This window comes from Gossypium raimondii, chromosome 11 (assembly GCF_025698545.1).
Source record: "Gossypium raimondii isolate GPD5lz chromosome 11, ASM2569854v1, whole genome shotgun sequence".
NCBI lineage: Eukaryota > Viridiplantae > Streptophyta > Magnoliopsida > Malvales > Malvaceae > Gossypium > Gossypium raimondii.
In genome coordinates, this window is record NC_068575.1 from 12,054,666 (window position 1) to 12,079,449 (window position 24,784).

General features: G+C 33.9%; 2 protein-coding genes across 3 annotated transcripts; both read left to right on the plus strand.

Moving 5' to 3' along the window:
• The first annotated feature begins 4,789 nt into the window (after window positions 1-4,789).
• On the plus strand, window positions 4,790-12,410 carry LOC105804622 (serine/threonine protein phosphatase 2A regulatory subunit B''beta). Its single transcript, XM_012637307.2, has 14 exons — window positions 4,790-5,092; window positions 5,197-5,351; window positions 6,568-6,810; window positions 6,948-7,053; window positions 7,134-7,233; window positions 7,518-7,623; window positions 7,726-7,816; window positions 9,583-9,724; window positions 9,898-10,045; window positions 10,236-10,345; window positions 10,603-10,759; window positions 11,172-11,297; window positions 11,418-11,568; window positions 11,814-12,410. The coding sequence occupies exons 2-13, from the start codon at window positions 5,202-5,204 to the stop codon at window positions 11,556-11,558; spliced, it is 1,620 nt and encodes a 539-aa protein (XP_012492761.1). The 5' UTR covers window positions 4,790-5,092; window positions 5,197-5,201; the 3' UTR covers window positions 11,559-11,568; window positions 11,814-12,410.
• A 3,322-nt stretch (window positions 12,411-15,732) lies between these two features.
• On the plus strand, window positions 15,733-20,847 carry LOC105804621 (diphthine--ammonia ligase). Of its 2 annotated transcripts, none has more exons than XM_012637304.2 (12): window positions 15,733-16,001; window positions 16,204-16,275; window positions 16,443-16,522; window positions 17,021-17,246; window positions 17,336-17,368; window positions 17,552-17,634; window positions 17,744-17,816; window positions 18,047-18,389; window positions 18,520-18,851; window positions 19,252-19,589; window positions 19,769-20,126; window positions 20,367-20,847. In XM_012637304.2, the coding sequence occupies exons 1-12, from the start codon at window positions 15,915-15,917 to the stop codon at window positions 20,580-20,582; spliced, it is 2,241 nt and encodes a 746-aa protein (XP_012492758.1). In that variant the 5' UTR covers window positions 15,733-15,914; the 3' UTR covers window positions 20,583-20,847. The 2 variants fall into 2 exon arrangements, with proteins under 2 accessions (XP_012492758.1, XP_012492759.1); XM_012637305.2 differs by having other exon boundaries at window positions 15,924-16,001; window positions 16,443-16,547.
• The last annotated feature ends 3,937 nt before the right edge of the window (window positions 20,848-24,784 follow it).

Here is a 24,784-nt window from a genome sequence, read left to right on the forward strand (position 1 = left end):
ACATTGTGGTGTATAGTAAGACACTTGAGGAGCACGTTGGACATCTGAGGGAGGTGTTCCAAGTCCTACGGGAAAATGAGCTGTATGTCAAAGAGGAAAAATGCTCATTTGCCCAACGAGAGGTGCCTTTTCTTGGCCATATTGTAGGAGGTGACATGATCCGAATGGATGCAAGCAAAGTCTGAGCAATTTCCGATTGGGAGCCACCAACCAAGGTAACGGAATTGCGGTCATTTCTTGGTTTAGCAAACTACTATCGACGATTCATTGAAGGCTACTCCAAGATCACTACACCCTTGACGGACTTGTTGAAAAAGGGTAAAGTATGGGAGTGGGACTCTCGGTGTGAGAAAGCTTTTGACCAAGTAAAGCAAGCAATGGTGAGTGAACCTGTACTTGCTTTACCGGATTTTACAAAGGCGTATGAGGTACGCACGGATGCTTCAGACTATGCAATTGGGGGAGTATTGATGCAAGAGGGGCATCCAATTGCTTTCGAGAGTCGAAAGCTGAATGAGACAGAACGGAGATACACGGTCCAAGAAAAAGAGATGACTGCTGTGGTGCATTGTTTGCGCACATGAAGGCACTATTTGCTGGGTTCCAGGTTCGTGGTATTCACTGATAATGTTGCAAATAGTTATTTCCTAACGCAGAAAAAGTTGTCCCCCAAACAGGCTCGTTGGCAAGTTTTCCTAGCAGAGTTTGATTTTAGCATGGAGTACAAGCCGGGGAGTGCCAACATTGTAGCTGATGCGCTTAGCCGAAAGATGAAATTTGCAACGATAAGCCAACCCAATAGTCCCTTATTGGAGCGCATTCAAGAAGGGTTGTCCCACGATTCCACGGCCAAAAATTTGATTGAGCTTGCCAAGGAGGGAAAAACGAGGCGATTTTGGCTCGAGGGAGAATTACTATACACTCAAGGACAACGTCTGTATGTGCCCCAATATGGGAACTTACAAAAGGAAGTCATGAAGGAATGTCATGATTCAAGATGGGCTGGACATCCAGGCATGCACCGCACTTTGGCTCTCTTGGAGGATCGATTTTATTGGCCTCACATGAGTGACGATGTGGAGACTTATCTGAAAACTTGTTTGGTGTGCCAACAAGATAAAATCGAGTTGAAGGCTCCTGCTGGGTTGTTACAGCCTTTACCTATTCCAGAGCGCCCATGAGAGAGTTTATCCATGGACTTTATTGTAGGTTTGCCTAAATCTGATGGATTTGCAAGCATTTTTGTTGTGGTGGACAGGTTTTCGAAGTATGCAACTTTTATCCCCGCAACCAAGGAGTGTCCTGCTGAGGAGGCTGCTCGCTTGTTTCTTAGACATGTGGTAAAGTATTGGGGAGTGCCACAATCTATCATCAACGATCGAGATGGGCGATTCACGGGACGATTCTGGACGGAGTTATTCAAGTTAATGGGCTCGAACTTGAACTTTTCAACCAGCATGCATCCACAGATCGATGGGCAAACTGAACGAGTGAATGCGTTGTTGGAGATGTATCTTCGGTACTATGTGAGCGCCACACAAAGGGACTGGCCAAATTTGCTCGATGTGGCTCAGTTTTCTTACAATTTACAAAAAAGTGGGGCGACAAACCAGAGTCCGTTCGAAATAGTGACAGGACAACAGCCACTTACACCAAACGCTGTTGCGACTCGTTATACGGGACCGAATCCAGCAGCCTATCGATTGGTGAGAGATTGGCAAGAGCAAAACGATTTGGCTAGAGCTTGTCTTCACAAGGCGAGTAAGCGCAATAAGAAGTGGGTGGATCAGAATCGAAGGGATGTGCAATATCAGGTTGGTGACTCTGTCCTGGCTAAACTGCACCTGATTTTGCGACATAATGGGTTGCATAAAGGGCTTGTGCGACGTTATGAGGGGCCGTTCCGAGTTGTGAAGAAGGTAGGCAAGGTGGCCTACAAACTTGAGTTGCCTGAAAAACTCAAACTCCATCCAGTGTTCCATGTGAGTATGCTTAAGCCATTCCATGAAGATGGAGAAGACCCAAAACGAAACGAGTCCAAACGAGCACCGATGGGGGTAAAAACTACCTATGATAGAGAAGTTGAAAACATAGAAGGAGATCGTGTGATTAGACGGAAGTACTATCGACCGCGGCATGAATACTTAGTCCGATGGAAGGGATTCCCCGATAGTGAGACAAGTTGGGAACCCGCTGAAGCCTTGTGGCAATTTCAAGACAAGATAGATCGTTACCATGCGGAGGACGCGACGAGGACGTCGCTAGATTCGGTGGGGGAGAATGTCATGGGTTGCGCATGGGAGCCTGCAACCATGACACATTCGTATGATCCATCAAGTGGGAAGGAGGTCATTTGGCCCAATCGGACTGACCCATTACTTGAAGAGATTGAAGGCCCATCTATAAGCTCATCACTTATGGAAACATAATCTTCGAGGATATGCAATCGTAGATTTGATATGTAATCTTAGAAGATATGATTTTGTAATCTTAGAGATTTGATTTGTAGATACCATTCGATCTTAGCCATTCATGTATTTGATCTGTACCGTTAAATTTGGAGAGGCTCTACTATAAATAGAGGCCTCTCCCCTCATTGTAAATCACTGGAGTTTTGAGGAATAATAAGAGTTCTTGAGAGTATTCACTCAAACATTATTCTCTCTTGTGTTCTTGATATTTCGTGGCTTGTTCTTATTGCGTTCTTCGTTCGCTTTGTTTGATCTTTGAGTTGCTTTCGTTTGTGTTGGTTTTCAAAGGGGAATTCTATTGAATCCTCAAATCGTGGGAGTTAGGCTGACTTAGGCATTTTTGAAGCGAGAAACTGCCTAAGGCCGCACGGATTGTGAGGCAAAAATCCTAAGTCCGTGACACATGCATCACCATACAATTGAGACACCTGCAACAACTCATGTAATAGGAAAATGGATATCTACTTTAGGGTAAGAGCCGACCTTACTTTCACTCCACCATATCTATTCAATTTCTCCTTTTCTGACTTAAGCATCAAATAGCGTCTTGGAGCACAAGCTTTAATGCCTAATATTGACCTTTTTGTTTTGCAAATCATCCTCTTCTCAGCGCAAGTTTTTCTCACTCCATATTTAATAAACTTGTTAATAATATGAATAAATTTCAATTAGATATTTTTATTTAACAAATAATAATTTTGTGTCAATTAGATTTAAAGATAATTGATTAAATTTTATATAAAGTGTTTGTTTTAGGTGTGTTTTTTAAGTTTAATACCTTTACTATAATTTAATTATTTACAAATAATCTTTTTCTTTAATTTTGTCAAATAATTTGACATTCTGTGAATTTTATTAGAGTTAGACCAATGTTTTCCATATTTAAAAATAAATAAATGTATAATAGTTTCCCAATTGTAAAAAAATGTTTATGTGTATTTTTTTAGAAAGGGAAATTCATTAATTCATTCAATGAATGAGACCATACAATTTGGGGGGAAAAATAACAAACACCCATTGTACTCACTAAAGGATAAGCTCCATCAATACAGCAAAAGCTTCAGCTTCAGAATCAATAGAACATTATGGCACGTTGACAATTGACTCTGCCACAACTCAAGCATAACATATCAGGAGTGATTGCAAGCACTTAATACAATAAGGAAATCAACCCTGGATGGTCCAAAGCAATGGGCATAAATCAACAAAAGAACCAAGCATCCACCAAACTAGAGAGGATGGCGACAAAAACATACCCTAAAATCACTTGCAAAAGCAAGACTATATCCATAAGTAAGACTAAAAAACGTACTACAAGAGTAGACAAAAACTTCTAAAAGTGAAAACTTATTAAACAATAGGAAAAAAAACATATAAAACTTAAAACAACACGAGTCCAAACCGACTCATGAAATCATTTATTATTCTGAAACTCTCAAAACAGAAACAAGTTAAGAAGTCAATGAAGAGCTGTCCATTTTCTAAAAGAAACTGTCAGTGGTTGATGGTGTTTCAACGATGATAGTCATCGTCATCTGTCTATCACAATTTGTGAAGACAACAAAGATACCTACAAAATATATCTGCTAACTGAAAAGAGAGAAGATGCATGGAGTGAATGTGAAGAAGAAAGAAAAAGAGGGTTGATGTGTAAGAGAAAAATGTGGGTGATAGCTAGCCCGAAGGCTAACATTACCGCTAGGAAAAAACAAAAAGATAAATGTTAATGTGTATTTATTTCAATGGAATTCATGAAAAAATATTTGTCTTACGGCTAAAAATGCAAATTTCAAAAAGTACAGGAATTAGAAATTAATATTTTTGTAATAAAGGATTAAATCTATAAAAAAATACATAGTGCAAGGACCTTTCGTAAAATTTTACCAGAATATTTTATTACAGACCTACTTTTATTCGCATAGTCTGTCGGCTTGCGCAACAAAGCTGATAGTTGAAGAGGTTCCTTCCCCACATGGCCACGTCGATGCACTTAACTATTTAATTGGGTTAAAATAGGTTCAATTTCTCTATTTTTTATTTAGAATTTCTTGCTTTTTATTTTTATATTTTATCAGATGAATTTCTTGCTTATAATTACAAAATACATTGTAGTTGGTCATGAAACTTTCTATTGTGTTATTTATTTAATTTTTAAAAAATATTAATTTTTCATTTCAAAATTCAGTAAATTTAACAGAATTTTTAATGATATTAATAATTATATCTTAATTTTGAAAAGAAGATTAAAATTTTAAAATGAAAATAGAAGACGAAATATGAAGAATACAGGGACTTAACGAAGATTTTAACCTTTTAATTTTTCACAAGAAAATCAGTACTCTTTTTTCTTTCAAGTTTAAGAAGAGAAAAGAAATCTTCTCGGATGTGTACACAAATCTCCGTAATTTCTTAGCTGATCTATCTCTCTCAAAAAAAAAAAAATATTGTATCTCACTTTAGTTTACTACCAATCACTCACTTCCTAAAGTCAAAAAAAAAAAAAAAAGAAAGAAAAATTGCATAGCTCCGTTCCCTGTTTCCATGGAGATCTAGGGTTTCCAGTGGTTCCCCAACTCAAAATCGTAGTTCTTCATTCGCATTTTTCAATTGCTTATTAAAAGGTAAGTTTCCGAGCTTAAAATTGTTGGTTTTATTCTTTTGAAGCTGATTGCTTTTGATCTGTGCGGAAACTTTGTTTAAGATTTTGTTTGTTTATGGGAAGAAGAGAAAATGGAGGCAGGTGTTGTTGGAGAAATAGCGTGTTTGGATCCGGAGCTATTGCAGCTCCAGGAGATGTCTCCGTTAGCTCTCAAATCCAATCCTGAATTCACGCAAATGCTTTTCGAACAGTGGCTTTCGCTTCCCGATACTTACAAGCTGGTACTTTTCGTTTATCTAATTTCGAATCTTCGCGGTGTTTGATTTGATTTGTTTTCTTTATATCTTGAACGGAAAAGGATTAATAGTTATTGCCTTTGTATTGTTCTAACTAGTAATCAGTTGATTACTCGATTATTTAATGGTAAAATACTTTTTAAAAAATGAAAATATATGTTTTATACTAATTAAACTATATTTGACGACATATTATTATGTTCTACATGTTTTATTTAGTTAATTGTAGGTATGTATGTGAACCCGTATTTAAAGAAGAAATTAAGGTAGTTTAATTTAATGGATTAAATTGATGTGAAAGGAATATTTGGCATCCGATTGCTAATCTTCCATATGTAAATTGATTTTTGTGTTGGAGGCTTAACAGTCTTAACAAATCCCAGAATAGCTTTTTGGTATATTCTTGAATGATAATAAAGCTAATATTCTTTTTTGTTTTTATATATGGAATGATTATGCTGTCTTTGAAGCATAACATCCTGAATTCATGTTGTAGATGCTTAATTGTTCTATCAATAGTAGTTCCGGGAAATATTGTTCCTTGCTTGAGCACCTTTGGGAACGACTTTTTGGGAATAACCTTGGAAGGTTGGCAGGATTCTTGTGTTATTCCACTTTTGGATGTCCTGGAGAGTATGGCTTGGAGGCTCAAATATTGAAATTGTTAAGAATTTCTTCTTAACCTTTCTTATGGGAATGCAAGTGCTTCCTCCTTATTTCTTTAATGAACAAACGTTGCATTAACACTTAAAAGCCTTTCTTGTTAAAATACTTCATGTGGGTGCAACTTTTATTAACCGTCATTATGCCCATTATCTATATAAATTACCTTCCATTTTCCCATGTTCAAGTAACCACTTTCAATAAATAAAAGTTTGAGCATCTCATTTGGGACTTTTGACCTTTTGGGCAAACTGAGTACTCAAAAATTCTCTCTGCAACTTTGATTCTACACAACAGCCACCATAGCTCTTATCTTTCTCAGCCCCTTATTGCGTCCGTCACCACCGCCTGCCACAACACTTGCTTTTCAAAGTCTGCTCTGATGTTCCTCTCTGCCATCTCTCCACGACAAATCATTTTGCTAGATTGTGACTTCTCCTAACCTTACCAAAAGAACCCTTTATGCATGTAATTATTCAAATTTCCTCTGAGCCTATGTGCGCAGTTGCACTTTTGTTTAATTTTTTTACTTTGCTAGGTGATGCAATTGGTTAATGATGCAAAGGCACGCAATCCCTTGAATGTTCCTGGAAATGCTTCCTCTGGAAGTACCGCAGCAAGCAATGCTTTACCTTCCATGTTTCCTGCTGGCAGTGCTCCTCCCCTTTCACCAAGAAGTATATCTGGTTCCCCTCGTATAACAAAACAAAGGGCTGGTCTTTCAAACTTAGGCTCTCCACTGAAAGTAGTTAGCGAGCCTGTTAAAGAGCTGATACCTCAGGTTTGGATTTTTTTTAATTGATAGTGTATTTTTCTTTTCTCTGTTGTTTTTCTTGGCTGTGTTTTATCTGCTGTATTTACCTTTCTGTTCTGAAGTTGGCTATAACGTATTACATTGGTACTTGTTAACTCCTCCAGTTTTACTTTAAAAATGGCCGTCCACCTCCAAATGATCTGAAGGAACAATGCATGTTTCGAACCAGTCAGGTCTTCTATGGCCATCCGGATGGACTGCAGCTGCATGGTAAGATACATGCACGTGTGCTTTAACATATATTTCTGGAACTCATCTTATATTCACGTTTTACCATCTATACATTCCAGAATTCAAACTAGTGACCAGGGAAATCTGCAAACTGCCTTCATTTTTCTCCCCATCACTTTTCAGAAAAATTGATGTTAATGGCACTGGTTTTATTACAAGGTACATTTTCTCGTTCATGAAAGTGGAACTGCTGATTTATATCTTGGATCTATCATATGCTTTGAACTGCTAGGATATTTATTTGAAAATTATGGGAAATTGGTGCTCTCCCAGCTGGCCTCGTTGGAGGCTATAAATATAAATTATCATTGACAGTGATAAATACAGAAAATATTATTTTAGAATCTGATTCCTAATCTGTTATTGCTTCTCCTTTTAATTGCTTTTCAGCTGTGATGTCATTTGGTTAGCTTTTACTGAATTTTCCTCTAAAATGCTTACAGAGATGCATTTATTGATTATTGGGTCAATGGCAACATTCTGACCATGGATATAGCAACCCAAGTATATACAATATTAAAGCAACCTGATCTCAAATACCTCATTCAGGTCTTTATGCATTTTTGAGAGCTTAATTCAACTACAATATTTCTTGATAGTCTAATAGTATATGTTTAAACTTAATGGCTTCTGCACTTATTTATTTGACAGGATGACTTCAAACCTGTGCTCCGAGAACTATTGGCAACTCATCCAGGGCTGGAATTCTTACAGAGTACACCTGAGTTTCAGGAAAGATATGGTTTGTGTTTAATCTCTTTAATACCTTTGGCGGTTTTCTCATTTTATTTGGATTTGGGCGCATTTTCACTTTTCGATTCCCCCCTCCTTTTACAATATCTAAGGCATTTGAACACTGTATAAGTTGTTTCCAAACTGACTCCATTAAATATCGGAACCACTAATGGGGTGTTTGGTTTAAGTCATCTTACATTCCGGCATAACATTCTCACATTTGGTTCACAAAGACTATCTTGAGTTGGTAATCTTACATTTCCAGTAGTGCCAAGATTCCGAAATATAGGGGGGTAATCTTAATACTTTTAACTTTTTCATAGGTAATGTAAGATTCTGGGGATAATCTTCATTTATAACATTTTACCCTTTTTAATTTTGATCAAATTTATCCCTTTATTTTTGACATTATATTTTTAAAACTATTATAATAAAATATTTTAACTTAATAAAATAATAAAAAGTAGATTAGTTATCATATTTAATATAAACAGTATTTGAACCTAATTTAAAAATTAACTAAAATACTTTTAGTAAAAAGAAAAATGATATGTAGTAAATAAAAATTTTAGATTAGCGTATTCAAATAATGGAATAAGGTTTGTATTTGAAGGAATGTATTTTTTTTCATGGAAAGGAAAATTAATATAATTAATATATTAATTATAATATTACTATGTTAAATGTAAGTTTTAGGTGTTTGTAACAAAAATGAGAATAAAAAATTTGGAGTCCAATGGAAGAGCTCCAAGAACTTTGGTGTCCATATCTTCCAAGTAATGCTGAAGGAATTAAACTTGTTTAAGAAAACAAATTCTATAACAAAGACAATTTATTAAAATGTGCTTTTAGGTAATCTTACATTCCATCAACCAAATAATAGAATCTTTACATTCTGGTCAAATGAACCACACAGGGTACTGCAACATACCCAGTAATGTGTTAAGTAATCTTACATTCTGCTAATCCTATTATCAGAGGCAATCTTACATTCCGTGAACCAAAAACCCCCTGAGATCTGAACTTGCAAATCCTGTAAATGCATTTATTTCCATGTGAATTTCTATGAATGCAGCTGTTTCACTGAGATAGTTCTGTCTCAAATGTGTTTGATAATGTATAATGCTACGTTAATTGTTAAAACAATTGATAAAATGAAGATAGCATGTTGGCACAGCAGGAATGCAAGCCTATTCTTTGATGAGCTAGTGTGCACTTCTCTTGATGGAAGCATAAGGTGCATAGGAAACAGGATTCAGATTCTTGTTTAGAATGTTGGTCACATTATCTTTAGAAAGAATGATTGGCCATGTAGCTCTTATTCTAGTCTCTAGTTTCAGTGGCCAGGCTTCCATTTTCTAAAATGCCTATCTTCAGGATGAGTTTGCACAATAAATTCTATAAACACATTTCTTTTTAGTTTAATCCGGAGTAATCTTATGTTGTTCTGATTATAATGGGGCTGATTATTGACTTTTTGATGAGCATATGAGAGGGGTTGCCATAGAAACATATTTTATATATTGTGTAACTGAATGTGAAACTAAAATATCTTAGACCAATTCAAGCATTACAGCTTAAAGAATATCAGTCTTAACATGTTGGGCCCTTTCCCATTATATATACTGTTTACGATTGCTCAAACAGTTAATATAAACTGCTACCTCTGTGTTGTCCAATTGTTTGCTGGTCTAGATTGTCTCTCGTGCTGTCAAATACGTTGTTCATTTTGTCTGATGTTGCTTTAACATAATTTTTGTTTCACATGGCCAGCTGAAACTGTAATATACAGAATATATTACTACATAAATAGATCTCAGAATGGTCGCCTCACTCTTAGGGAGTTGAAACGCGGAAACTTGATTGATGCCATGCTACATGCTGATGAGGAAGAGGACATTAATAAAGTTTTGAGGTGGAGATCTCATTGAATGCATAGAGCATGAATCTGGTTTTTATTTTGCTTTAAATTCTGCAAAATCATCAATTTGTATAATTGCTTTCTGATGCATTCTTAATACTTTCTGTCTGATACCAGTTATCTTGACATTTCAATCTTTTTCTCTTCTTTAATATTTCTATGTACAGGTACTTTTCATATGAGCACTTTTATGTGATATACTGCAAGTTTTGGGAGCTGGATATGGATCATGATTTCTTGATCGACAAGGAGAACCTTATCAGATATGGTAACCATGCGCTTACCTACCGGATTGTCGATAGGATATTTTCTCAGGTTTGTCTGAATCAGATGCCATTTTTATTCCTTGGTCCAAACCATTATACTTGCAGAAGGAAGCTTTTCATTTAATTGAATTTAGTCTATTCCACTTTACCCTTCTATCACTTTTCCTGTTTCATTGATTGGCTTATTTTATGTACAAATTTTGAACTTTTACTCATGTTATGCTTCCATGACATCTTAGGTTCCAAGAAAGTTTACCAGTAAGGTTGAAGGAAAGATGGGGTATGAAGATTTTGTATACTTTATCCTTGCGGAGGAGGACAAGTCATCCGAGCCTAGCCTTGAGTATTGGTATGTTTGTGCTCTTTCTCTGTACAGTCAAGGGTATTATAGTGTGTATTGTTCACTGATTATCAATTTTAAAGTTTACCTCCTTAGTGTTTACTTATAAACTCACTTGTTTGAAAAATGCCCCCAAAATATTTGAAAGCCTATTTTTGGTACTCCTCACCCAAAAGTTTTGAAAATTTGATCACATTAAGATTGGAGTTCCAAGTAATTTTTCATTCTTGGCTAGTTTTTCCCAATGTTTTTATTTCCTTTTGTAGGTTCAAGTGTATAGATTTGGATGGCAATGGGATTCTAACACGTAATGAAATGCAATTCTTTTATGAGGAGCAGTTGCATCGAATGGAATGCATGGCACAGGAACCTGTGCTCTTTGAGGACATCTTATGTCAGATAATTGATATGATTAAGCCGGAGGTTTGCCATTTTATCGTTGCTTTCATTTTATTTCCTGCCTTTTCAGTATGGTTCCTGTTGGAGTGTGTTCATGGAAATGAATCAGAATACTCGTTTTACAGCTTGTAAATTCAAACTTAGAGAATTGTGCTTGGTATAGTACAACTGTCTAGAGGGCAGGTTTCTGGCAAATTTTGGGTTTAATCTCTTTTCATGTTCCTTTGGAAGGTGATTTATGGCACTTTGTAATAGATCATATAGCGTGATTTAATGAGCTAATTATATTGTTCCTTTGGAAGGTGATTTATGGCACTTTGTAATATACTAGTTTGATCTTTTAGGAGTTGACTTTCCATTGAATGTTCCTTTCTATAGGCTCAATTGAAAATAGATTATTTTACGTGTTTAGCAATTGAAGCTTTCTTGTTTGCAGGCTGAGAGCTATATCACATTGCGTGACCTGAAGGGCTCTAAACTTTCTGGAAGTGTTTTCAATATCCTTTTCAATCTTAACAAATTCATGGCCTTTGAAACTCGTGATCCATTCCTCATACGTCAGGTACATGTGATAGTTTAGTTCTTACTTGTTTAATATTACCATTACTAGGAACGACATACCATCGTATTTCTATTCTATGCAAGTTTTGGATAACAACCTCATTTATGTCGGAACAAACAGGAGCGTGAGAATCCTACATTGACGGAGTGGGACCGTTTTGCACATAGAGAATATATTAGGCTTTCAATGGAAGATGATGTTGAAGATGCCTCTAATGGAAGTGCAGAAGTTTGGGATGAATCACTTGAGGCTCCCTTCTAAGTTGAATAGGGTAAGCTTGTCCGGTTCATGTTGTGCTGTTCTATACTTTTCCAGCCATTTTTCCAAAAGAGAAAAGAAAATTAGCTGTGTAAAAGAATGCACTAGCCAATGCATTGCATGCTGGCTGTCCTGCAAAGGCACCGGATTGAAGAATAAACGTTTATAATCAAGTGACCTGGAAGTTCATGGAAACTCAGACACCAAGTGTTTGTTCATCACTTATACTTATTTTTCTCTATCGTCATATCTCCACAGATGCTCAGAGAAGAGCTCAACACACTTATATGCTGGGCACCATAAAGAGAATGTTGCCTTGATGGGCGAAGAAGATACATTGGATCACGTTGGAGGAAAATTTTGGGTTTGGCCTTGTGGAACGTATATTGATGCACCAGTGACGGGTTTCCAGGCCTTTGCATTCATGATTTTACAGAACATGATGAAGCATGCAATTGGAGTGAGCTTTATGTATACAAATTTCACATGGCCGAAGACGATAATCAAACTCCAGGCTTAAAGAATCTGTGAACATTTTAATTCCCGTTCCATTCTCGATTTCTAAGGTACAAACTAAGTCCGTGTTTTCCTCTCTGGGATCTGGGTTGATTCATTTAGTAGTGTAATTTCAGTGGTATGGTTGAGTGTAGGATTGTCCTATTTTTAAGTTTGGATCATGGTTTGGTTGTGTAGCAATTGTTTTCGGCTCCCTCTATTTGTCATTTTTCAAATTGGGTCGGTCCATTTACCATTGAGTTGTGGTATGAATGAAACATAGATTAATGGTGTTGTATTATGAAAATTTTCAAATCTGTTGTAAGGTAATTGAATAAAGAAGTGGGAGTTATTATGGAAGTGCAATCAAGAATCATTGATTAAAATTCCTACTGGGAATGGATCGATGTTTCATAAGTCGGGTATGCAAACATAACATGAACACAGTGTGTTATTTATTAAACTTAGTGTTTCGTTTAATATGTTAAGCTTTTATTCTAATTTGAAATCAAATCTATAATGGAGTCATCCGAATTAATTTTATTAGCGCAAGCCCCGATACGATTTGCTTCACAGCTTTCTACAATATTTTTAAGCTTTTTCATACTTTTATTTTTTTATTCATTTGTACACGTCCATTTTAGATGAACTCAACATGTTTTAACGAGTCTAAAGGCGGAATTAGGATGTACTTAGCATAAAATTTAAACCACCTAAGAAATTAAATGTTTCTTAATTAAGATTTCGGGATTGAATATTTGGCTACTGACTGTTAAGATCTAAAAAGAAATTTAACCCTGCATCCATTTCAGTCTCTTTCGCAATCAAAACTAAAATACCAAACTGCAAAATCTTGTTTTCTTTGTTACGTGCTACAAGAAATCCCTTTTTACAAAGCTTATAACTTCCTTATGCCATAATAGTAATAATGTTATATCTCCACTCGCGATAGGACACCTGGCAAGCTAAGAACACGCCTGAAGTCACCTATGAGTTCACCCTTTCAAGATGACTATCCAAGCAATGGATGACCTAATCTTTATTAGGAGCATTAAGTTGTTAGTCAACAAGCATCACGTGCGCTCAACTGTTTTATTCCATCAGAGTTCGAATCAATGATAGAATCTGCCCTATCACAAACATCTTCGTCCCATCGAAGACATCCTTCTCATGCTCTCCATAATGATGATTAGATGACAAGTCCAACACGTTAACACCATCTTACACGGGACTCCTGCCTATAAATACTTCCAGCAACGATGAAAAAGGATCAACTGTAAAAGAATGCTAAGTCTACACTTTGTCAACCTTCTTTCAACCCTCAATCTTTACATTCTCTTCTCCACCACTTCCCATAACCTTCGGCTCTCTGTCCCAACTGAAAGATCTGATCTCCACAACAACGACCACTCTCTCCTCCATACTCACTCCTTGTTGTATCACTGTATCAACAAATAAAAAAATATGTTAATACTATTTAAGAAGCTAATTGATCAGCATGTCTCAGTTTAAGCTATGTTAGATAAATTGAAAAACTAAGTGCATACAAAATAAATGTTTGAAAAAACAAGTACTTGAAAAATAAGTTTTGAATTTAAGTTATAAAATTTGTTTAGTATATTAGTTAAAATTATATACACAAGTATAATTAGATTGTTTGATAAATGATAATATAATCATAAAAGAAATAAATTAAAATAAAAAATAATTAAAATTATTCTCTATTAAGTGATAAGTAGGTTCTATCTAGACCTGTCCATGGGCCGGGCGGCCCGCCCGAAATATGGGAGGGTTCGGGTAAAAATATAGGCCCGAAATATGGGCTTGGGCAAAAAAACGAGGCCCGTTTAAAAAATGGGCCGGACTCGGGCCCAACTTTTTTGGCCAGAGCCCGGCCCGGCCCGGCCCGGCCTGAATATAATAAATATATATTTTTTAATTTTAAAATACTTTAAAAATATTTTTATTTTTAAAATATATATTTTTTGTGTTTATTAAAAATCAGGCCTGGCCGGGCCGGGCTTGGGCCTATTATTTTTTCCCGGGCCGGGCCTGGGCAAAATTTTAGGCCGGGCCCGGGCCTAAGAGTCGGGCCGAATTTTTTTGGGCTCGGCCCGAACCCGGCCCGACCCATGGACAGGTCTAGTTCTATCTATTATCATTTTCCACACCTTTATTTTTAGAAAAAAAAAGTTTCTATCTAGTAGATTTTATTGTGGGTTATCAAACATATTAATTTTTAGTTGGTTGATTTTTTTGACATATCAAACAAGCCTTAGTTAAGAATTATCAAAAACTTATTCTTTTATAAAGTCTATAGTTACCTCTTTCAATAATATCGTTTTCATTGTTCAAACACACGTTCTCTCTTTATAAGTGTAATGTGTCAAACAACGGCAATTGTTAGTTGGTAAATAACAAATATTGTTATGATAGTGTTTTTGTTTTTCATATTTTTATATACAATCTTAGAAAAATGCATACACATGATAATATTTGAACTTAAAGCATTATAAAATTTTAATATCTTAATTTTATTATCAACCAAAGCCTCGTTTAAATTTATATTAATTTTTTATAAATATATTTGCCATGAAATGTTTTCATAAAGTTTATGTTCACTGAAAATGACTTTTGAAAAATGATTTACTTTTCTGGAAAAATTAATATTTTTGGTGTTTGGATGAAAAATGAATCATGTAAAATATTTTCTCATTGTTTTTAGATTTCTGAAAATATTTCATAAAAGTTGTTTTAATGAAACAAACATACATATGATATTTTCTTATCTTTTCATTATTTAATTGACTTTATTTTATATCTATAAATTAATATTTCACATTGTTTTTGCATACATTAAAAATATTTTATTAAATTCAGGTTCATTACAACGTTATTTTTAGTTACATGACTACCAAGTGAATATTTTTATTTAAAAATGTGACATCAACAAAATTGACAAAAAAAAATAATGTTAACAATTAGACTTGATTTTCAAATCTAAAAAGTAGAAAGACCAAATTCTTGAAAATAAAAATACTTAGACTGAATTCCAAATGTATGAAGTGTACATGGACTTATATAGCATATTTTAATTTTTATACTACAAAGCATTTATTATTAATATATTTATAATTGTAAGAAATATTTATTATTAAAATATTAATATTGTATATTTTCAATAATATGTGAGGAATATGACTTAAAATCATTATTTTTAAAATTTATTATTAAATAAAATTAAAATAGTAAATAATTTATTAAAACAATAAATTGTATTAATTATATTAATAATTTATTATATGATTAAATATAAATAATTAAATATGTATGTTTAATAATATTAAAATTATAATATTTTATATTATTATTTTAAATATTTTAAAAATCAAAATCAAAATAAATTTTATTATTAATATAATAATATTAAGTGCATTTAATTTAATTTTATATAAAAATAAAATTAACCATAAAAGAAATTATTTTCCGAAAAATCACTGAGGACTTATTTTTCATTTACCTATAAGTAATTTTTTATTATCAAAACATAAAAATATATTAAAAAAATCATTTCCCTTTTAACACAGCTTAAAATAAATCAATTTTAGTTAAATATTATTTTGGGCCAGGAATAATTTCAATTCTAAAATAGAAAAAAGTGAAGTGGGAATTTGCGAAGTGTAAATTTGCGTTGTCCGTACAAACTACAAACCAAGCTGCTGTGCTGAGCTGGGGTTTTTTGACTTGAAGACAGAAAATAAGAGTGTGTTAAACCCTAAGTCCTTTCCCAAGCGGCCTCCTGGTTTCATCTCACAAGTAAGAGATTGGTCAATTCAATTTCCGCAATTTGATTCAACAACAGACATGCAGAAAATGAAGGTGGTTGCTTTAGTCAGCGGTGGAAAAGATAGCTGTTATGCTATGATGAAATGCATCCAATACGGCCACCAGGTTTTTCTGTTTGTTTCCCTAGAAAATAATACCAACAATATTTTTAACTAAAAACTCATAAAGATTTGGGAATTATAGTGTCTTATACGAAAAGGGTACCCGAAAGCAGTACTAGTAGATGTCCTTTCCTCATTTTTTTCCTTAGAATTTAAAAATTTTAGTTATTAAAAGAAATTGACTTCTTTGTTGCTTTTTTATTTAGATTGTCGCCGTGGCTAATTTATTACCAGCTGATGATTCAGTGGATGAGTTGGATAGCTACATGTACCAAACTGTAAGTCTCTGCTGATTCTCGTCGTTTGATTTCACTTATTTATTTATGTTTTGTAAGAAAGTGGTAGCAAAATCATACTACTTCAATTGTTTGACATTAAGAGTATACAAAGTATGCTTCTTTGCATGACTTGGACATGAATATTGATTTTTTTTTTTTTCTTTCAGGTAGGGCACCAAATAATTGTAAGCTATGCAGAATGCATGGGAGTTCCATTGTTCCGAAGGCGAATACAAGGATCCACAAGGCAAGCCCTTTAAACGAGTATTGTGGTAAAACCATACGTCTTTGTTCAGGGAATTTATGATCTTCACTTTGTATCACAATTGTGAAATGGGAAAAAAGCAGCATCTTTGCTTGTCATTTCACAATTACTTTGTTTGTTGTGTACCTTGGGCTTTTCTAGTTTTTTAGTTATGGCATTTCCTTCAAGTTACACGATGTTATTAAGAACTTTGCAATCTTTTCTGTGTGCATATCATGCAATTAACAGATTGTACTAAGTCTGATGCTGGCAAGTCATATATTTCTCTTTTACTGCATAATGATCAGGATACAACATTGAAAATTTGTTAATCCATTTTGTAAGTAGGCAGATTATGAAGAAATTTACTTAATATTTGGTTGAGATGATTTTCAGAAGGGCTGCTGATTAGTCAATTTTCAGCTAAGCATATGCCCTTTCAACTTGACAAATGAACACTGTACACATATTCTTTTCTGAAGCTTTTGGTGATTATTGTAGGCACCATAAACTTAGCTACCAAAGGACACCGGGTGATGAAGTTGAAGATATGTTTATTTTGTTGAATGAAGTTAAGAAGCAGATACCTTCTGTAACAGCAGTTTCTTCTGGTGCAATTGCATCAGATTATCAAAGGCTAAGGGTGGAAAGTGTCTGTTCAAGGTTAGGGCTTGTTTCTCTGGCATATTTGTGGAAACAAGATCAATCATTGCTTCTTCAAGAAATGGTAATTTGTATTTTGTTAATATGAATACTTAATAAAAATTTAGATGGTTTGTTTTTCTCACATATTACTGTCTGTTCTTTCCTGTTCAGATAACGAATGAAATTATGGCTATTACAGTCAAGGTATGTAGTATCTTTGATGAATTCTTTCTTATTGTTTTTAAAATGTTTGTTTAGAAACCATGTGATGTCTTTCATGCTTGTGCTATATAAATTTATTTTCTAGCTATTTCTTTTATGAGATGTTTTATCATATCTATTTTAGTTGAAGTATTGTCTGTTTCATATTGGACTTTTATGCCATAGGTTGCAGCCATGGGGCTGGACCCTGCGAAGCACTTGGGCAAAGAAATAGCATTCTTGGAACCTTATCTTCATAAACTGAAAGAGTATGTTAGTGCTGTTCCTCTGTGTGTGTGTGTGATGCATGATGTACCTTTTAATATTTCAAGTGTGGCTGGAAACTTAGAATTTTCTTTTTGAACTCCTTTTTGGCAGCTTGTATGGAATAAATGTATGTGGCGAGGGAGGGGAGTATGAGACTCTGACTCTTGACTGCCCACTCTTCCAGGTAAACTTTTCTGTTGACTAGTCCCCTGGTGAAATATTTACCTTCTACTCATGGCTTCCCCCAGCCTCCAACCCCAACTCTGTCTTTCTTTCATTTTAGTAGTTTCTTTTATTTATTCCCAAGGATTTAATTAGTATTCATGTTCTGAATTGGGGGGTTGCAGCTCAGTTGCATTTAACAGATTCTTTGCAAGTATTTTTTTCATAACTTTTAAGGTCTAAAATTTTCAGAATGCTCGAATTATGCTTGATGACTTCCAAGTTGTACTGCACTCTTCAGATTCCATAGCTCCAGTTGGAGTGCTGCATCCATTGAAATTTCATTTGGAAAGTAAGCAGTCCAACTCATTAAGTGGTAATAACAAAACCAATGATCTCTGTCGGGAGAATATCAGTTCTGTATTCGAAGTGCAAGGAGTAAACCTGGAAGAATGCAAAGCTCCAGGCGAGCCTGATCCTGAAGTTAATGATTTGATTGAAGTTTCAAGTCATAGGCTTCACCTCTCTAAAACGGAAAAAGATAATACATTTTCTATTTGTTGTTGGTTGCAAGATACATCAGGACCTCCCACAGGTACAAAATGACTGCTGTGCAGATTTGTTGTTGTCATCCCATGCAACATAATGTTCCTTTGTATTTAACCATTGTTTCCAAATCAAACGCTGCAGTTAATAACTGTTTCCTGTTACTTTTTGTTTGATAGGTTTGCAAGGAGACCTGAAGCTGATCCTTAGGCAAATTGAGTTGCAGCTTGAAGGATGTGGTTTAGGTTGGGAGCATGTGCTTTATATCCATCTCTACATTTCTGATATGGATCAGTTCACTCAGGCAAATGAGACATATGTGAGATTTATTACCCAGGATAAATGCCCTTTTGGTGTTCCATCACGAAGTACTATTGAACTTCCTTTAATTCAAGCGGGTTTAGGGAGAGCGTATGTTGAAGTTCTAGTGGCCAATGATCAGAGCAAAAGAGTTTTGCATGTTCAAAGTATTTCATGCTGGGCACCAAGTTGCATTGGACCTTATAGCCAGGTACTCTGAATCATGGCAATTGGCATCAATGAAAGAAGGTTCCTTTTTGTTGCATTTTTATACTTTATATTTTTCAGAAGAATATTGAAATAATTAAAAGAAATTGTCTGACCAGTAAGATACCTTTTTCCCTTCTAACGGTCTGGTTGATTCTTTTTTCCTGGTGGGTGTGTTGGGGTGGGGCTTAATTGAAAGGAGTGAAACACAGTAATCGTTTTCTTTATGGCAAAAGATTGTATTGAGAGATGCTCTGGAATCATAAATCATTAAGGTTTCATTCATAAATGTTAAAAGATGACTGGTTTTTTTTTCTGAACATGCCTGATATTTCAATGAATGTGCACTCTTTCTATCCACATGCAGTCCAGTCAACTTTTAACTTGATCAATGTTACTTTTAGGCGACTTTGCATAAGGAGATACTACACATGGCTGGTCAGCTGGGACTCGATCCACCGACAATGACTCTATGTGATGGTGGCTCAACTGCAGAACTTGAATCGGCGCTTCAGAACAGTGAGGCAATAGCAAAATGCTTTAATTGTTCAATTTCTACTTCTGCTATTCTCTTCGTGGTTTACTGCTCGACGAATATTCCATTAGATGAGAGACCAAAAATTCACGACAATCTGGATACATTTGCGAAACAACTTAAGCTGTCTCATTTGGATAAAGGGACCAAGCCTGAAGTGCTTGATCCTATTTTCCTTTATATTCTAGTTCCAGATCTGCCGAAAAGGTAGATGGTCTACACTTAACTTTTGATGAATCATAAGGGTGCTGATGAACTAACTTCTAAAAGGAAATGTTCACCTTGAAATTGTGTTTGTTTTTCTTATTGGATGTATAATAGAAGTAGTAGTTTGTGTTGTGTCCAACCGAAGGGCATTCCATCATCTTCTGTTTTTGATATTGCAGAGCACTTGTAGAAATAAAGCCGATTCTTTATGTCCCAGAGACTATGGAAACGCCTGAAGAAACTTCCTGTCAACTTTCTAGCATAGTGGCACCTACTTCTTTTGGTTTTCAACCTGCAGATTGGCATGATTCATGTATTCAGAAATGTGTCATTCCCGGAAAGATATGTGCAGTGGTTTTGTCAATCACAAGTGTAGTTGCTATGAAGATTTGTTCAGATTCTATGAATGCTGATTGGAGCAACAACAATCATCAGAATTTTCTCACAGAGAGTCAAATGAAAAGAATATCTAGGTTTTGCATCTTTCTTCTAAACAAAACCATTATCGAAAATGATTTTTCTTGGAAAGACACTATGGTAAGTTTCTTAGGCAAGCACCTCATTTTCCTTTTACATTGATTCTAAATAAAGTTATATCCTGTTGAAGGTTAGGAAAATGCTTTTCGCCCAGAAAGTTTATTTTGGTTATTGGTTCCTGGATTTGTCACTTGTGGTTATCATTTATTTTATTAATCCTCTCCTTTAATGTGTTATATTCATGCCTTACTGTATTCATTACAGTTCCTCACTCATTTTTCTGCCCATTTTTTTTTCTAGAGTTTGAGACTCTACTTCCCACCTAACCTTCATGTGCCTTTGGAGACATTATCAAACTTGTTCGCAGATGGATTCAAGGAACTTGATCAGATGAATGGTGGTACCAAAGTAGGCGGGAAGCCTATCTTCAATCTTGTTCCGGTCCTAGGTGCCGGAATATCTGCTGCATGTACAAATGATATAATCACCTGTGAGCTGTTTGCTCGGAAATCTTGATCCTTTACTTCACTTTGGCAATTCCATCATTTGTTTTCTCCAAGGGATGGTTCAGTCATCAAAGAAACTCCTTTCTGAAAGTTAAAACAGCCACACCAATGTGGTTTGTTCTTGGATGAAGAGGTAATGCTTTTGGTCAATTTATTTGTTAGATTTCTTGTCTTTACAATCAAGTATTCTTTACATTTCAAGGAATCTAAAGAACCTTGGTAAAGTCAAATTTAAATGTTAATTGCAAGATTTTGTGATATATTCTGATTGGGAATTTCTTGTTTTTGTCTACTGTTATATATAAGAAGGCTTCAATAATAGAAAAAACCCTGAACTTTACCATTTTATCTAGTTAAGTCCCTATATTTTTATTAGTCCAAAATAAATCTAATAAGCCCTTAACCTATAACTTGTACCCAAATAAGTCCCAAGCTTTAATTTATATCTAAACAAACCCTTTAACATAAATCAACATGTCATGTGAAATAACAGCTTATTTAGGTACAAATAAAAAAAAAACAATAGCTTATTTGAGTACAATAAAAAAAAGAGGGGCTAATTTTAAAAGAAGTGAAATGGTTAGATGCTTTTTCAATAAGTAAACTATAAATTGTAGTGAAATGATTTACCAAATTAGGGCAAACAAATTGCATGTGAGATGTCTTCATTTCATCAAAATTAGGTTGTCACCACAACATCCTACTAATTTGATTGCAAAGCATCAAATCATCGTTATTAGAACCTTGACTAAGCCCCATGTCCAACCATTTGAGAAAACTCTGTGCCAAGTCACATCTTCTAATTTGTCTTAATGAGGCTGCTTAGCTTTGTTGTTTTCTGGTAGTTATGAGTAGCTTTCTAGCAATTTGCTTATATTTTGGCCTTTAGTTCTTGGCAAGAAAAGTTTCTAATCAGTCAAGTCTGGAGTTCTGCTTATAGCTTTATTATAAGAATATGTAATTATGGATGTAACACGGTACGAACATGATATGATATATCTATGATATGATTAACAAGTGAGAAAATAGTGTGATAAACACAATTAACCCGACTTGTTTAGTTGGATTATTATATTAGTTTTTAGGAATATCATGTTCATGTTACATGATATATCTGTGTAATTACCTTGTTCTTTTTTATTTATGCAGCAAACTCTAAATGTAATATAATGCTACCAAATTGAAATATGCCATTAGACATCTTTCCTCTCCTCCCTCCCTCCCTTTCTAATTTAAGTTGGTTTATATAGAATTTAGGCTCATAAAATTGTACATTTTATGTTAATATTTTGATAGATATAGATATTTGTTATGGGAGGAAATAACATTTTTTTGGAACTTCACCTACCCTTCTGCTTTTCCTTTTTCCTGTCTTGTAGAAGGTATGTGTGTGTATACATGGTTAAAATGTGCCAGAAGTCTCTGTTACAACAATAAATTTAACAAAAAGAATTTAACCATTAAACTTGAATTTTGAAATCTAAAAATTAGAGGGATTAAATTCCATGAAATAAAAATATAAAGACTAAATTTCTAATTTTTGAAAAGTCCAGGGACTTCTGACACATTTTAACCTGTATACATACAAACTTTTATCCCAATAATTCAAAGAAATTTAGGAGTTGTCACCAACTGTACAAATTATAGCCTGTTTTTACTTGAAGTACAAACTCAGTTACCAATCATATCACCCATAATCTATGGTGATAATTGTGGCCGAGTAGCAATTATGAGTATCAAATATGGATATTCTTTTTTCAAGTTTATAATATATATATATATATATTTTATATATATAGAACATCTATGTATATCCACTATCCACATTTGAATATATGGACATAGATGTCAAACTCATACTTTTAACTGTCCTATTATGAATTTCATTCCTTTATATGAAAATTGAGAAGATAATCTTTGTACTTTAATTTATTTGAATTTGATCCTCATACTTTAAACTAAGAAATTAGTCCAAATTTAGGTGGCATTGTTAAATTATGTCACTAAATTGAAAATCAGTGCACAACATTATCAAAAGTCAACAATTCAAATTTCCAAATCTACCTGTAATAGAATTAATTTATTGACTTTTGTAATGTTTAAAGACTAAATTTTGATATATTAAAGTAGAGAAATTAGGTTTTCAATTTTTGGAATTAATAATTGAATCTATTTTAAAAGGAAAAGAATCTAAAGAACATAGATCCAAAATGTATCTCTCAATGGACCATTGTTTGTTCAGCTATGAACAAGTGAAAAGACCTTTGAGGCAGAGAATTGGGTCAGATTTGAACCCACACCCTCCTTTCAAACCCTGTCCTTAAGAGAAAAATAAGGTGATAAGTGCCAAGGTTTTCAATTATATCCATGCCCATAAGTTATGGTGTTTTCACTCTTTAATAGGGAAACACAAAGCAAAGCAACAAATTAACAAAATTACAAAAGGTTTTGATGATGGGAAATCACAGCTCACATGGGGAAAAAAAGGGGGACCAATGACAGTTTTAAAGGGCAAAATGATGAGTGTGTTAAGCAAAGAAAGCACATTTTGGAGCTCAGTAGCCCTGAAATCATATGGACCTCAACCTCTATGGTCCACACCCCTCCTTAAAATAGCCCTAACAAAGTACTAAAGTTTTTAGTAAAGAGTGGTTTAGCTTTTTGCATGAAATATGTTAGAAATTTGGAGTCCCATCAGATCTAATATTAATAAACCTAAACAAAGAAAAAAGAGTCCAATTGTTTGCTTCATGTATTCATGAAATAAGAGATGATGATTACCTCTTTGTTGAATTTAACTCTCAACTTAGCATTGAGGCTACTTTAAAATTTTAATTAAAATGTTTTGGAGTTTAGTGATGAATCTAAAATTTAGATCATAATTTAAAGTACAAAAATTACCCTATACTTTTGTACAAAAGGAGTTATAATTTGTAATAAATCTCGAATTTATTAAATATCACATGCCAAAAGAATAATATTTAGGGTGCATTTGTTTCTGAAATAGCTTTAAGAAAATGATTAGAAAGAAAGAAAGGCTTGAGATGTTTTATAGAAGATAAGAGTGTAAAACATCTTACGGAAAAATGAACTCGTGGACTAGATTAATTTTAGATTAGATATTTAGATATTTGATTTATTTTTAGTTATAGTGGTAGTAACTGTAGATTGAATCTTAATTTTGCTGGCATTAGGGTTGTTGCTAATGCAGAAAGATATGAGTTTGAGTGCGTTGAAATACATTATTCTCTTATTTAAGAATTGTGGAGAAATTATGGGTAGTTTTAGATATTGTATGAAAAAATAAAAACTAGAAATCATGATATTGGAGTAAGAAAAAGTTATATTGATAGTAATTTAATCCTAAATTCTTTATATTATTTTTATATTTTGGGCATTATATACAATTCAATATTATTATTATTATTATTATTATTATCTCCGAGGATTGGGCCAAGACAAGAGACACCTTTTATCATAATTGAAAAACGAAACAAAATTTGACATTTTCTTAGAAATAGAAATTAATAATTTCAACACGTTTTCACATTCGATTTTTAAAAATAATCAAGTTGTTGATTTATTCACGTTACTTAAAAATATATATAAAAAATTGCGTTAAAAGAGAAAAAAAATCAAATAAAAGGTTTTTTAAAGTAATAATTTGAAGTTTTAAAAGAAAAAAAGAAGAAGATTATTGTTGGAATCAAGAAATGCTTTGTTTGACTTTGCGATGGGTGAATTTTGAGTCAGCCATCAGGAAATAAAATGCAATAGAAATGGCAAGCCAAGGTTAATATTATCAAAACCAAGGGCAGCTACGTCTTTTAAGATGCGAAAATTTGCTGTGACGACGAGACCAAACATGCAGAAAATCACCCAAATTGCAATTACATTAGCAAATTTTTAAATTTATATTTTATTTAATATATAATTATTCTAATTAACCTTAGAAAATAGATGACCTATTAATCGCTCTTGGTATAACTTTTTTTTTTATGTTTTAATAAATATAAATATAACAAATATGTGGAAATTTTAGAGAGTTTTTTATTCCTCTAATTTTTATTTTCCAAAAGAGGATAATTTTTTGAACATTAATCATGTTAGTTTTTATCATATATATTCTTTTGATACAATGTTTAGAATAACTCATAATCCTCTCCAACCCTTACATAGAAGAATAATACGTTTTAACGCATTCAAACCAAT